The sequence below is a fragment of the Dipteris shenzhenensis genome, chromosome 32 (assembly GCF_047967505.1).
Source record: "Dipteris shenzhenensis isolate YYH24624 ecotype China chromosome 32, Dip_SZ_1.0, whole genome shotgun sequence".
In the NCBI taxonomy this organism is placed as follows: Eukaryota; Viridiplantae; Streptophyta; class Polypodiopsida; order Gleicheniales; family Dipteridaceae; genus Dipteris; species Dipteris shenzhenensis.
Window position 1 is genome coordinate 42,310,634 of NC_141627.1, and position 13,183 is coordinate 42,323,816.

Sequence of the window (13,183 nt, forward strand, 5' to 3'; positions counted from 1 at the left end):
TCTGAGGTTTGTGTGTTATTGCTTGCGTACATATGCCTCACTTGTCATGCCTCCTGACTAAATCGGCTTGCCCTGCTTTATCACAGCTTATCAGCCAAATGGCGACCCTCCCCTATCGTCAACTGATTGTCAAATAAGGTCAGTTCTTGGTGTATGGTGCCCAATGGAATTTGGTGAATTTTCTAGACCATGTGCATTAAGGATAGACAAAATCTTGCAAATCATCAAAGATTTCAAGGCTGTGACAACGAACGCCATCTTTGTAGGTGTAATGTTGTAATGTAGAAGAACCTGATTTGACAATAAGTTGTTATGGTTCCTAACAATTAAAGATTGCAAGTAAAGGTGCCATATGCAGACCCAATAAACAATCCTAGTAGGGTCCACCAACGGCGTGGAGATTCATGGTGCTAATGCTATCAGTTCACGAAGGATGGCACGTGAAGACAGGGTTAGGGGCTCATTGGAGAAGTGCTGTAGGTTCCCATTAGACATAAAGGATGCCGTGTCACTTCACATCGGTTTTTTGAGCATCTACAATCCAATTTTGCACTAAACAGCGATGTTGAGTATATACGGTGAAGGCCAAAAGGAAGAGGAAGAAGGGTGGCATTGAGGAGTCAGCACTAAAGCTTTCTGATGATCCATCTAGCACAAAATATGAAAGTCGAGAGGATGGCCAATTGTAAGATAGGCCTACCTAACCCGCTTAGAAAGAGCAGAGATGGTGGGCTCTGAGCCACTGAGACGTATTGCTATGTTTAGGATGTTACCATGAGGCAATGCGAGCTATAAAGTGAAGCTTACACTAGGACTTCCAAGCTTAACATTTGCTCCAACCTTTACTAATCTAAAATTATAAGAACTTTGTAGCACAACAGTTGACCCGCAAACTTATGAGCTATGTGGCCTTGACATCTCTAACAATTTACCGACGATTTAACAAAGGTATTGAGGCATCCTATGAAAGCTGTATGGCCCATGATTATATCGAATTCTCCCAATGCCTCTGTATAGCTACTAGTACATGCTCGGGCTATTGAAAGCCTCCAAGCTCTAGTGACTAGTCATGGACTCAGAGTTCGGAGTCAGGACTACTGAATTTCGTAAGTTTGCTTCCCTTTGGAGAGATAAATGAGATGAAGCTATTGGTGTTCTTCTATAAGCCACACTAAGAGCTACCGACGCGTGTTGTCTGATTTTCCCTCTAAGACGGAGTGTTATGCGATCATGAGATTTGTGAGGAAATTCCATTTTTGAGAGGTGGAGGGCGATACGTTCTCTATCATCCTATGGCAATGGAAATCATAGGTCGTCTGTTGTTGCGAATTTATGACAATGTCGAGGATGTCACAAACAGTTTCCCAAAATGTACAGTGGGTCAAGAAATATATTTTCCAGCTACATTTGACGATCTTTAGCCTTCACATAAGTTCGACATTGCAAGATTGCTTTGTTTTTATGCAACATATCCAACACTGATGCACTCTCCTCTATGCTACACCTCCAACACTCATGGTGATCTTTTTCAAAATGGAGAAAGGCACGCTCCCCTATGATTATAAATTTATGGAGAGAATTGTGCCAACTCTCTGCCATACGTTATGTATGGAATTTATTTATCTTTCCTTGTCCTTGTTCATGCATTCTAATGACCACCTTCTCATGCATGCTTATATTTAGCATTCCATGCCAAACTTTCTAATCTTTTTTTTTTGGGGGTGTATTTTTGCTAGAGTTTGCAAATCGAAAAAAGGGGCGCATGATTGCACAAAAGCACTGGCTTTAGCTATGAGGCTCTATTAATTAAGGCTCTATCCAAATGAAATTTTAAAACAATTTTTGCACGCATGTAGTTGAAAAAATGCAATAAGGTTGATAAAGAATGGAGTGGGATTGTGAAAAATCAGGATATTTTGCGAACATTTTGAACATCAACCTTTCTATGGATTTTGCAAAAAATTCAGGGCAATAGTGCCTTCTTTTGGGGTTGGACCTTGATAAGGTATATTATCGCATTAGATGGGATTCCATTCTGAGGGTGCTTAGTAAACTCAGGTTGGGTGGTAGGTTTTGCAACATGATTGCAATGCATTTTGGGAATGCCTCAGCAGCCCTATGTGTGAATGGTGGGATTGTAGGGGCTTTTGACCTTACCAAGTCTATCAGACAGGGGTGCCCAATAGCTCCTTTACTCTTTGCAATTAGCACGGTTCCCCTTATACATTTAGTGAAGCTGAAAGTAGCTGAAGGTAGGCTGCATGGTTTAAGACTTCCAAATGGAGAGCAGTTGGTGCTGCAGCTCTTTGCAGATGACTTGATGGCCCTTTGTCAGAAAGAGAGATCATTTAGTAGATGCCCTAATGCATTCAATAGCCCTCTTTTTCCAGGCATCAGGTTCTATATGTAGTTGGGTTAAGTTTTATGGAGTCAGGCTCTTCAGAGATACCCCCATTGATTGGTTAAGTGGACTCTCAGTAAAATGGATAGGAGAAGGTGATGTCATTAGGTACTTGGGGCCCCTTATTGGGATCGGCCTATCTGTAAAAACAAAGATTTTGGTGGTTTAAAGAGAATGTTAAAGCTAAACTGAGGGTATGGCATGGCATATCCCTCGGTTGGAATGCAAGATTACTAATCGTAAAGCACATTCTGTCGGCTTCAGTCACCTACATAGCCTTAGTTTGGGCCTTCAATTAAACACACTAGAATGAGATTGAGAAGGTGTTCAGAGCCTTTCTCTGGGCTGAAGATGATGGAAAGAGGTGAATGCACTATATTGCATGGGACACTATTAAGAACCCAAAGAAGCTAGGAGATGTAGGGCTACTTGATATTTCCACCAAAAATATGTCCTTGGTGGGAAAATGGCTACCACTTTTACTACATAGCAGCACCCTCTGGGTGGTGTTAGCATGGTGGTTTATTGAGAAGGGAAAGGAATGAAGGTGGGGGCTTGGAAAGGCCGCCTATGGTATGCGAAGCTATTCTCAAATTTTCCACTAAGAGCTAATGTTGATATGATGCAGGGGCTGATATGTGCTTGGAAGGCCTGCATTGCTATGATGACATGGAATGGATTGGGTGGGCTGAAGGGAGATGCCAACCTAAGTGAATCCATTTGGTGGAGTAATGCAATAAGAATGGAAGGTCATGCTATTGCAAGACAAGACATGCAGAAGGCACGTGCCATATGCAAGAAAGGCCTAAAGTACTGGTCTCAGCTATGGATCCTGTCAAAGGGGGATTAGAAGACCATTGGGGATGTTTGTTGCAAATTCTCTCTATCAATCCAAGAGATGGCATTCATACATAGAATTCAATATGGACTACTCGAGAACTAGCCCACAAATTGCACTGACCCGCCTAGCCAGTAGAAACTCATAATGGTTTCTTGGAAAGACATGTCTCAAAAAGCTTAATGCAAAAGGGATCTACAAGAATATCTTTACAACCCTCTGTGTATTTCTCAACCTCAACAAAAAATGGGGATTACGTTGCTCCTTTAGTTGGTGGAGAAAAAGACTAAGGGAAATTTGGCAAGCATGCAAGTTTGCCGTGGAAAATATTACACCGGTAGTTGCCTGTGAGGGCTGGCCTAGACAAATCATGCAGAGGGAAACAAACACACCAATCTTGCTAACAAAGAAGGCCAAGGATAACTCTTAATGAAGGAATGAGTTTCAAAAATCATGCTTCAATATAACTCACACACGAACACATAGAGCTCCATAGAATTAAGGCTAAGCTCAAAGACAAACCCCTAGAGTTAACTGTTCACTCACAACTGCACAAGGACAAAGATTTATGAAGACAATGAATATTTATTGAAAGAGATGACACTCTACTAAAAATGACAACTACCTCAACCCAACCAATTGCGTCTCAAATTAAGAACCCCAACACACAATCAAAAGTAACAAAGAAGAGCAAAGACCTCCTACCAAAGGCACTAGGCACAATGACCATGCAACACCCATAGCCACCTAGACAGGCTCAGCTAAAACAAGCAAGGATTCCAACATGAGCCAAAGTGAAGCAAGGATCAATAAGCGCTCAACAGAGATGGATAGAGACATTGAGAGGCACCCTCATCACACTAGTAGCATCAGAAGTAGCTTTATCTGCAAAGAGAGAATATTAGAAGATGCGAGCTGACAAATAAGGCCGTTGTACTCGCATAACACTATGGCATGCGAGCTTGCAAAGAAGCTCAAACAAAGCTTTACCTGAGACCGGTAATGTGGGAGTCACAATCTTCAAAGACCGTATTCTCTAAAACTGACAAAGGTGAATTCATAAAAAAACACTCCTCATATCTATGCAGAATGGAACAAGCTCATTCTTATCGTCTGTGATGCAAACGCTTGAACCCGTGTCATCCGTGGAGCAAAGGAGATCATCATATGGGGAACATTCCCAAAGGAAATCCTATTGGAATGAATTAGTATCCTTAGCCTCCACAGATCCTTTAGGTGTTGAATTCATCAACAAATAGTTGCATGACCCTCCTAGGGAAGTTTATAGAAGACTGAAGCTCCAACGGTAGTAGAAAAAATCGGGTTGGTACCCTAATTTGCCTTGCTGCTTTGTCGTAAGCTTTAGCATCTTCCTCGGGAATGTCGCAGGTGCCCAGCCACAATCTCACACCTTTGGAGGGATGTCAGATTTCTACAGCCCATTTTCCTCACCTTCATTGTCTCACCCCTCTATACTTTCAAGACAATCCAAAAGGAGTGGCTTGGTCTCTCTAAATTGCAAAATTTTAACATGGGTCCTCTTTCGCAATCCATAGGAGGAATGCCTAGTCTATTCCATGTCACATTCAATCACATTTTGGGGTCCATTCCTGCCTCTTTTGGATCCCTATCCAACCTCATCTCATTGCAAATATGGGAGGAATGTCTAGTCTATTCCATGTCACATTCAATTGCATTTCGGGGTCCATTCCTGCCTCTTTTGGATCCCTATCCAACCTCATCACTACAGATATGGGTAACAACATTTTCTTAGGCCATATTTTGGATGGGTTCATGAGGAACCTCATTCAATTGTTCTACTTCTATCTCAACAATAGCAACATCATCGGGGTGCCCGTTGATATGAAGAACTTACAAAATCTGGAGGTAATTTTTCTGGATTTCAACGATCTAAGTCTGGGCACCATTACCGGTCTTGCTATGCTTCCCAAGTTCGAGGAGCTCCACCTCGGCTCTAGTCAACTGTTGGCCCCTTTCCCAATGTGGGTTGCTACCTTGCAGCTTGCACAGTCATCCGATTTCTTAGAGCCAACAATCTACTTATCCAATAATGCACTTACCAAAAGCATTTTTGTAGAGCTAGGTTCTGTGTCCAATCTCAACTATTTATCTCTCCTCAACAATCAACTCTAAGGGCCTATCCCAAGCTCTTTGGGAAATCACTTCCTGCCTTGGAGTTGTACTACACTGTCAATTGTAAAGTATGTGGACACCAAAAGCCGCTCTTTGCTTATGACTACTCTCGATTGAATCGTGCTGGAATGGGAGTTTGTCCAAGGAGTCTTTCCATTCAAGAATTGCAATTTGTCGATTACCTTCGTCAAGGGCTTGCTCGAGTTCTGTTGTTTTATAAATGTGACATGAGTGGTGAAGGAAATCGACATTGTTTTTGGTGGAGTGGAGTTTCATGAGTTTCATAATGAAAACCTTGTTTCCCTGGGGTGGCTTTTCAAGTTGCTTGAGAGTATCCGCATCATTCGCCTTTTCCACTCCACAGTTTCTTGTTATTGCTCCACACTTGAACGATTACCATTTGGGCCCCCCATAAATTTGGCTGCTGGTCATGCATGAAGGCATTGCTGTTGCTGATCAATCTAGTGCATTGCAAAGGATGCTGTGAATTGTGTTCAATCTGACAAAGGATCGTTGCTTGCTTTGTAGATGGTCTCGCTTCCTGGGCAGAGAGACAACAAGATCAAGAACTATTGGAACATCCACTTAAAGAAGAAGCTCCGCAATATGGGCATCAATCCCTAGGCACACCAGCCTCTCGAAAAAGTCTAACTTCCATAGGCATCCCAGAGTATCATGCCAGTTACAGTCGCTGCAGGCAGTCGCTGCAGGCACCACCACTAAGTTCCATTTTGATGGCTGCCTCAATTTGAATTAGAAATGGATTCTTCACTCCAAGCTGGGAGCTAGGACCAACCATTGAATAGTCTTGTTGGAAAATTTCATTCCCTGGCTTAAATACATCAGAAATATCTGATTTGTAGTAACTTGGAAAGTGCGGGACAAGCTTCTCTTTGAGCTCAAGGACCATAAAATTACTGTGGCTAAGATAGGCTCCAAAGACCATACAACATCCTTGCTTACTAATATGTCCATAGATGCCACCACACCATGAAAGATTAGATCCTTCCTAGAAGGGTGGTGTATGCACCACATATAGTTATATAATGTCAGCAAAACCTATAGCATGAAAAGCTGCAGTGGTTGACAATAAGTCCTTCTAGATGGACTTGAACTCTGGAACAAAAGCCACATCCTGCAAGAGCCGCACCAGGTCCCACCCTATTACAAGGCAATCTTGAAAGCATTATCTAAGTATCTTTACACAAAAATCAACCTCATCCTGCCTTAGCTCATTCAATGCACGGTTTTTGGCCATAAAATGGTCAGGCAGAAGGTGAAGATAGGCGAAAACTGTATTGTCAAAAGGCTCGAATTCCCAATTAACCAACTCCAGTTGCTATGCAATATATCTAGCAGTTGGGTTGAAAGCCATATATTAGCTAGGCTAATATCACATCCAACAATGCATCGAAGCAAAGAAAGACACAGATTGTCAACATTAGATGTAGCCAAACTAATTAGTTGTGTGACAAGCCATAAGAGTTGAGTACGGGACAACTCAAGGAGCTTTGGATAAGATTCGTTTACAAGTCGAAGAAGAATGGATACAAAGGAGGCGTAGCCGTCGCTAGCAACCACTGCAAGATATGTGACAAGGGATTGAGAGGTTTGAGGTTGTGTCAATATACCATATAGCAAAGCTTGGTTCAAAAGAGCAATCTCGACAGAAGACTGGGAGGGAAGTTGATAAGGAGGAATCAGTTGAGACTGCTTGTGAAATAATGTAGCAAGGTATTCTCAAGCTCATCTCTTGCATCATAAGGACCTCTTTGCATTAACTTGCTCTTCTTTGGCTCATCCAGTGCCTCAGAAGGACCCCCTACTCTTCAATTTCATAGCCCTAGCTTCTACCAGAAAACTTCCCCTGTCTCCACCCAATGAAAAATCTATGCTTGGCAGACGAGCAAGAACAATAGACATTTGACAAGAAGGCTTCAAGGGCATTCCTAGGCCCTTTCCTTCTCCCTTCTAATAACCAACCATCCTATCTGTTGCCCATAAAAACATGGCATAAAAAATGTTGCCACAGTGGGTGAAATGGAATCGCTTGGTACCTAAGCTCAGGTGCTGGCCATCCCAATAGCACTTATCTTCAGCCATGGAGATTAACGCTTATTGTAGCTTCTCTAGCTTTGAATTTCAAAGCTAAGCCTATAGCTACGGATCTAACTCAATTGGATGTGTTGAAACGTGCTGCCCCAATCTGTAGGCTGATTCGGCATCTCGACCTCATCGCCACTTGTCTCGAGCACTGTATCTTTCGCTGGAACTCATTTGGCACCATCTATAGCGAGCATTCTTGGTCCGTCATCTCCATGTTCTCTAGCAGCTCACTGACGATCGAGCACAAAGAAGCTTCTTCTCCTTCACAAGACGTCATTCACACCAACTCCAAGCAACCACAAAATTTTGTGGAGCCCCTTAATGTGGTCGGGACAGAAACTTGTGTCTGCAAGTGCTTTAGAGCAACCTAGATAGGCAGAAGGAGAGCAAAATCATACAAGAGACCATGCTTTTCTCAGGTAGTCCTTATTTAGATTGAGAAATTCGCCCATCCATAAGTAGAGCTTCACCCATCCAAAAGTAGAGCGTAGGAATTTCAATAATTCCCCAAAAAAATTGAATAATCACAAAACTTTAGCCAACTCGATCCTTAAGCACTGTCTCTAGGAGAGCCAGTGCTAATAAACATCAAGCTTTGGATAAATATCTTTTTCATAAGGTATGCATTCCACGATGTTCAAAACAAGTTGAACAAAGTTCAAGTGGCCTAAAATGAAAAAGAAGACGAAGGGGATGTGGCGCAAGGAAAAGAGGGCAGGGGAAGAAAAGGAGAGAGAGAGAGAGAGAGAGAGAGAGAGAGAGAGAGAGAGAGAGAGAGAGAGGACTCACCAAACGAAAAAGGAATGATACTAACTAAAAGTGACAACAAAGAATGAGAATTTATGAAAAGCCTTTACTAAGACCTCCACCTACGGTAGGCCAAAAAAGAGATTGTATTAATCATGTCAATTATCATGCACATCGATAATTCTAATCAAAGGAATAGAGGCCATACCACTCATGTCTAATAACCTCAATACGACTCATGTCGCATGTTTACATCTAAACTGGCCAAGCATTAAGTAATGTTAGGCTAGGTTAGGCTAGCGGGTGTTAGTAGAAAGCTTTCAAGCTCTGTTACACACTGCAATTCATGCCCGATTCAAACTAGGCCGGTGGAAGGCCTCAAGGTTTTGAAAAAGAAGGACATGACCACCTATGTGGTGGTTCACACCACCCGGCGGAAAAGACATAAAATACAATTGAGCATTTAGTTTCAATGGTAGTTGATTGGCTTGGTGGATGAGGAGAAGACCCCGCTACCCAAGTTCAATACCCAACAAAATTCATTTGCTTGGTTCAGAAATCCTTTGCTTGGGCGGCCTTCTTACATTGGACAACTTTTTTCTCTTTGAGCATCCAGGCCAGGGACTTTGATTGGGACGACGCCCCGTCAACATTCCTTTTGGATGTCTTCCGCCAGCCTAGTGTGGACAACTTTTTTCCCCAGGCCAGGGACTTTGATTGGTCAACGTGGGCCAACGCCCCTTCAACATTCCTTTCGGATGTCTTGCCCCAGCCTAGTCTTGCTCAGATGGAGCAATATCTCGGTGCGTCAGAAGTGAGGCTCCAGTCCTCGGCGGATCTCTGTCAGAGAGTCCAAACTAAGACCAGGCTCTCTCTAAGCCGTAAAACGTTAACCACAATAGCGCACAAGATGTGCTGCGAGATCACCTTGAAGGCGTATGACAAAACACGCGTCTTGGGCGATCAATTGCCCCGTCAACAGCCCGTGGATCGCGACCACTTAGTCAGCTTCTCTGCAGTGCATCGTGCCGCTTGTTGCACAGTCGAACCGAGTTCAAGTGCTGTCCAGATAGAATTTTTAATCAACGTTCTTTTACTCAATGGCCTTCTTTGTCTTCATTCTTGTAACTTTCTGCGCTGCACTCATGTGATTTTGTTGATTATGCTGGGTCATTTAGTATCATTTTGTTAAGTTAGTTCTTTCGTTGCGTCTTCATTGGTTATGGGCCTACAGCCTAGGCTGCCCGTGTGCATTCAGTTCTTTGTTGTACGCAAAGCAGGAAATGCAGTCCATAAGAGGTTGCCTCAGCGGATTAAGGATACGGGAAATCATTCCCCTAAAGTGTCTCGTTTAAATGGGCTTCCAAATTTTAAGGAAAACACTTTGATGCATATGCATGTGAAGCGTGGGAGCTTGGTGGATGCTCGCCGTGTGTTTGATAACATGCGAGAGCGCGATGTGGTGTCATGGAACATTATGATCCTGGGCTATGCCAAGCAGGAAGAGGGTGCAAGGGCTTTGGAATTGTATGCATTGATGCATCAAGAAGGTGCCCAACCAACTGACCGAACCTTTGTTGGTGTGTTGAAGTCTTGCAGTAACCTGGGAGCATTGGAAAAGGAGAAACAATTTGAGAGAAAATTTGAGAAAATAGGATGCCTCAACAAAGGTAGGTGCATACATTCCCAAGTCATAAATAAGGATTTGGACTCAAATATATTCGTGGGAACCACCTTGGTTGATATGTATGCAAAATGTGGAAGCATGGAAGATGCACGGCGTGTCTTTGATGAATTGCCTCATCGTAATGTGGTCACGTGGACTATTATGATTCTTGGATATGCCCAGCATGATGAGGGTGCACAAGCTTTGGAGCTATATGCACAGCTTCACCAGGAAGGTGTCACTCCAGATCTTCATCATCGGATTTTTGTTGGTGCATTGAAGGCTTGCAGCAGCCTGGCAGCACTTGAAGAGGGGATGCAAGTTGACGGGAAATTTGTGAAAATAGGATGCCTAGCCAAAGGTAGAGCCATCCACTCCCAAGTAATAAAGAGTGGCTTTGAGTCACATTTATTCGTTGGAACCACCATGGTGGATATGTATGCAAAATGTGGGAGCATGCAGGAGGCACGGTTTGTTTTTTATTATTTACCTCAGCGTGACGTTGTTTCATGGAATGCCATGATCCTGGAGCACAGCAAGCAGGAAGAGGGTGTGCTCGCTTTGGATTTCTACAGACAGATGCAACAGGAAGGTGTCCAACCAAATGCACGAACCTTTGTTGGTGTATTGAAAGCTTGCAGTAACCTGGTAGCACTGGAAGAAGAGAAGCAAGCTGACGGGAAATTTGCAAAAATCGGATACCTGCAGAAAGGTAGAGCCATTCACTCCCAAGTAGTAATGAGTGGCCACGATCCGGAAGTATTTGTGGGAAATTCCTTGGTGGATGTGTACTCGAAATGTGGGAGCATGGAGGATGCACGGTGTGTGTTTGATGAGCTGCCTCATTGTCAGTGCGATGTGGTAACGTGGACTACCATGATCCTGGGTTATAGCAAGAGGGAACAGGGTGCTCTCGCTTTGGAGCTGTATGCACTCATGCAAGAGGAAGGTGTCACACCGGATCAACGAACATTTGTTGTAGCATTGAAGGCTTGCAGTAGCATGGCAGCACTAGAAGAGGGGAAGCAAGCTGATAGGAAATCTGGGAAAATAGGATGCCTGGAGAAAGGTAGATGCATCCACTCCCACGTGGTAAAAAGTGGTTTTGAGGCAGAGTTGTTTGTGGGAAACATTTTGGTGGATATGTATGCAAAATATAAGATGATGGATGAAGCACGGCATGTCTTTGATGAGTTGCCTCATCGTGATGTGGTGTCCTGGAACACCACGATCCTGGGGTACGTTGAGCAAGGAGAAAATGAGGAGGCGTTTGTACTTTATGCACGAATGCAGGAGCAAGGCCTGTCACCAAATTGCTTTACCTTTGTCGCCATCCTGCAAGCATGTGGCAACAAAGCAGCTCTGGAAACTGGAAGGGAACTCCATTCTCAAATAAGCAGGGTTGGTTTTAATACCAATGCAATTGTGGCAACCAGTCTGATTGACATGTATGCTAAATGTGGGAGCATGGTCGATGCCCAGCAATTCTTTGATGGATTGCTCCAAAGGGATGTTGTACCATGGAATGCATTGATTGCAGGATATTCACACCAAGGAGAGAGTGAACTTGTTTTTAATCTGTTTGAAAGAATGAGGGAGGAAGGCAATGCACCCAATGGTGTCACATTTCTTAGTGTTCTCAATGCATGCAGTCATGTGGGTCTAGTAGACAAGGCCCGGAAGTACTTTCAGGCTATGAGCAAACAGTATGGCATTGTCCCAAGTATTGAGCACTATACTTGCATGATTGATCTCCTTGGCCGTGCAGGCCAAGTGGATGAGGCAGCGGCTATGGTGGAGAAGATGCCTTTCCAACCTGATGCTGTTGTATGGTCGGCTGTGTTGGCTGCTTGTCAAAAATGGAAGAATGTAGAGATTGGAAGGCATGCCTTTGAAAATGCAGTGAGATTAGACGTAAAACTCCATTCACCATATGTTGCAATGGCAAACATATATGCAGATGTGCATGTTCAGGAGGACCCTTATAGAGAAGCTTGCAACCATGAAAGAAGGTTAGAGCTGCTGGACTGACCTTGGGAGGAATATACAGTCGTGGTGTGGGATAGAAGACACCCCAAGATGTAAAGCTTGGATTTTTTTTGAAACTTTGATACAGAGGAAATAAAGATTACCTGCAGATCTTGTAACACAGTCCAAAACACAGGTTTGCACAATCACAAAGGCTGAAGTTCTTTCCAATTGTAGGGAAAGAAGTCTCAGGCCTGTTGGTAACCTCACAGCAACTGCAGCAGTGAGATGTGCAGATGCAAGGATATGACAGACTTTTTGGTGACACAGACCTTGATTATCCCTCAACCATGGCATTGTACTTTGCAGAAGAATCCAGTGAAGTAATTCCAGAGATTTACAGACGGTAGATCTTCAGGTCCGAATGGAGAGTCCTGCGTGCTAGTGGTGAGATATCATTGAACTTCGGAACACATCATGAGCTCCAAAGAACAATTATAGGAAATCCTCTTCTCCCACAAGTGTTCCTAACTGTTTTCTTATACAATACAGTAACAAGACCTGTTTATTGTGGCTGGTGTAAGAATTGGAATGTGAGTGCTATGGTTCCTTCTATTCCTGGAATCAAGTGTTCACCTACTAACAAAGTAGCTGAATTACTGTTTATGAGTTGTGAGTATTCAAGTATGAATGCCATTTTCTGCTCAAGATAGTATCTTAGATGAGCGCAGAACCTGAGCATCGGCTTTGCTTATTTGGTAGATTTCCTTTCTTATTGCAAACCCAACCCCCCCCCCCCGGCGCAAAATTCCTCTTCCTAGTCTCGTCTTCCATTGTTCTCGATTCTTCTGCTTTCAGTTTTGAACGGTTTTCAATCCTTCAGGTTGAACACAGTCTTGTCTTTTATGTGATAAATGTCATCTTCCGGCTGAGCTTATGATTGTGAATTACTTACAAGTCTCAAAGTGTTCTTGATTGAGTTGGTTTTGATTACCAAAACATTGTACCAGATATCAAGATCATTGGCTCAGAACACTGTAAAGGTCACCAAAGTCTTTACTTTAAGCTAAATGCATGTGACCTGGGGCTAGATATTAGCATTAGTGGCATCTAACACGGAAACACTGCAGCACAAGCAGAGGACTCCTACCTATGTTGCAGGGCGATGTTTGGTGAGCTGTAAGAATGGTGTCATTATCGTGTGTGCTTAGGGTTGAGTCATAGATTCTAGCTGTAGGTGGTGAGTTCTGGTATTGAGGTCTTCATTGCAGATGATGGCTCTCGAGAGTGATGTTGCCTGGGT

The 13,183-nt window shown here is 43.3% G+C and overlaps 1 protein-coding gene across 1 annotated transcript; it reads left to right on the forward strand.

Annotated features, from left to right (window-relative positions):
* Positions 1 to 9,012: 9,012 nt before the first annotated feature.
* LOC147880781 (putative pentatricopeptide repeat-containing protein At1g56570) lies at positions 9,013 to 12,436 on the forward strand. The gene is made up of 2 exons (XM_087370362.1): positions 9,013 to 9,370; positions 9,838 to 12,436. The coding sequence occupies exons 1-2, from the start codon at positions 9,347 to 9,349 to the stop codon at positions 11,941 to 11,943; spliced, it is 2,130 nt and encodes a 709-aa protein (XP_087226488.1). The 5' UTR covers positions 9,013 to 9,346; the 3' UTR covers positions 11,944 to 12,436.
* The last annotated feature ends 747 nt before the right edge of the window (positions 12,437 to 13,183 follow it).

Bases quoted from the DNA above. Each gene is read 5' to 3' on its own strand.
- LOC147880781 (XM_087370362.1), top strand. From the start codon at position 9,347: ATGGCCTTCTTTGTCTTCATTCTT. The intron at 9,371-9,837 runs GTAACTTTCTGC...GGTGTGTTGAAG, and splicing joins CCTTCTTTGTCTTCATTCTT to TCTTGCAGTAACCTGGGAGC.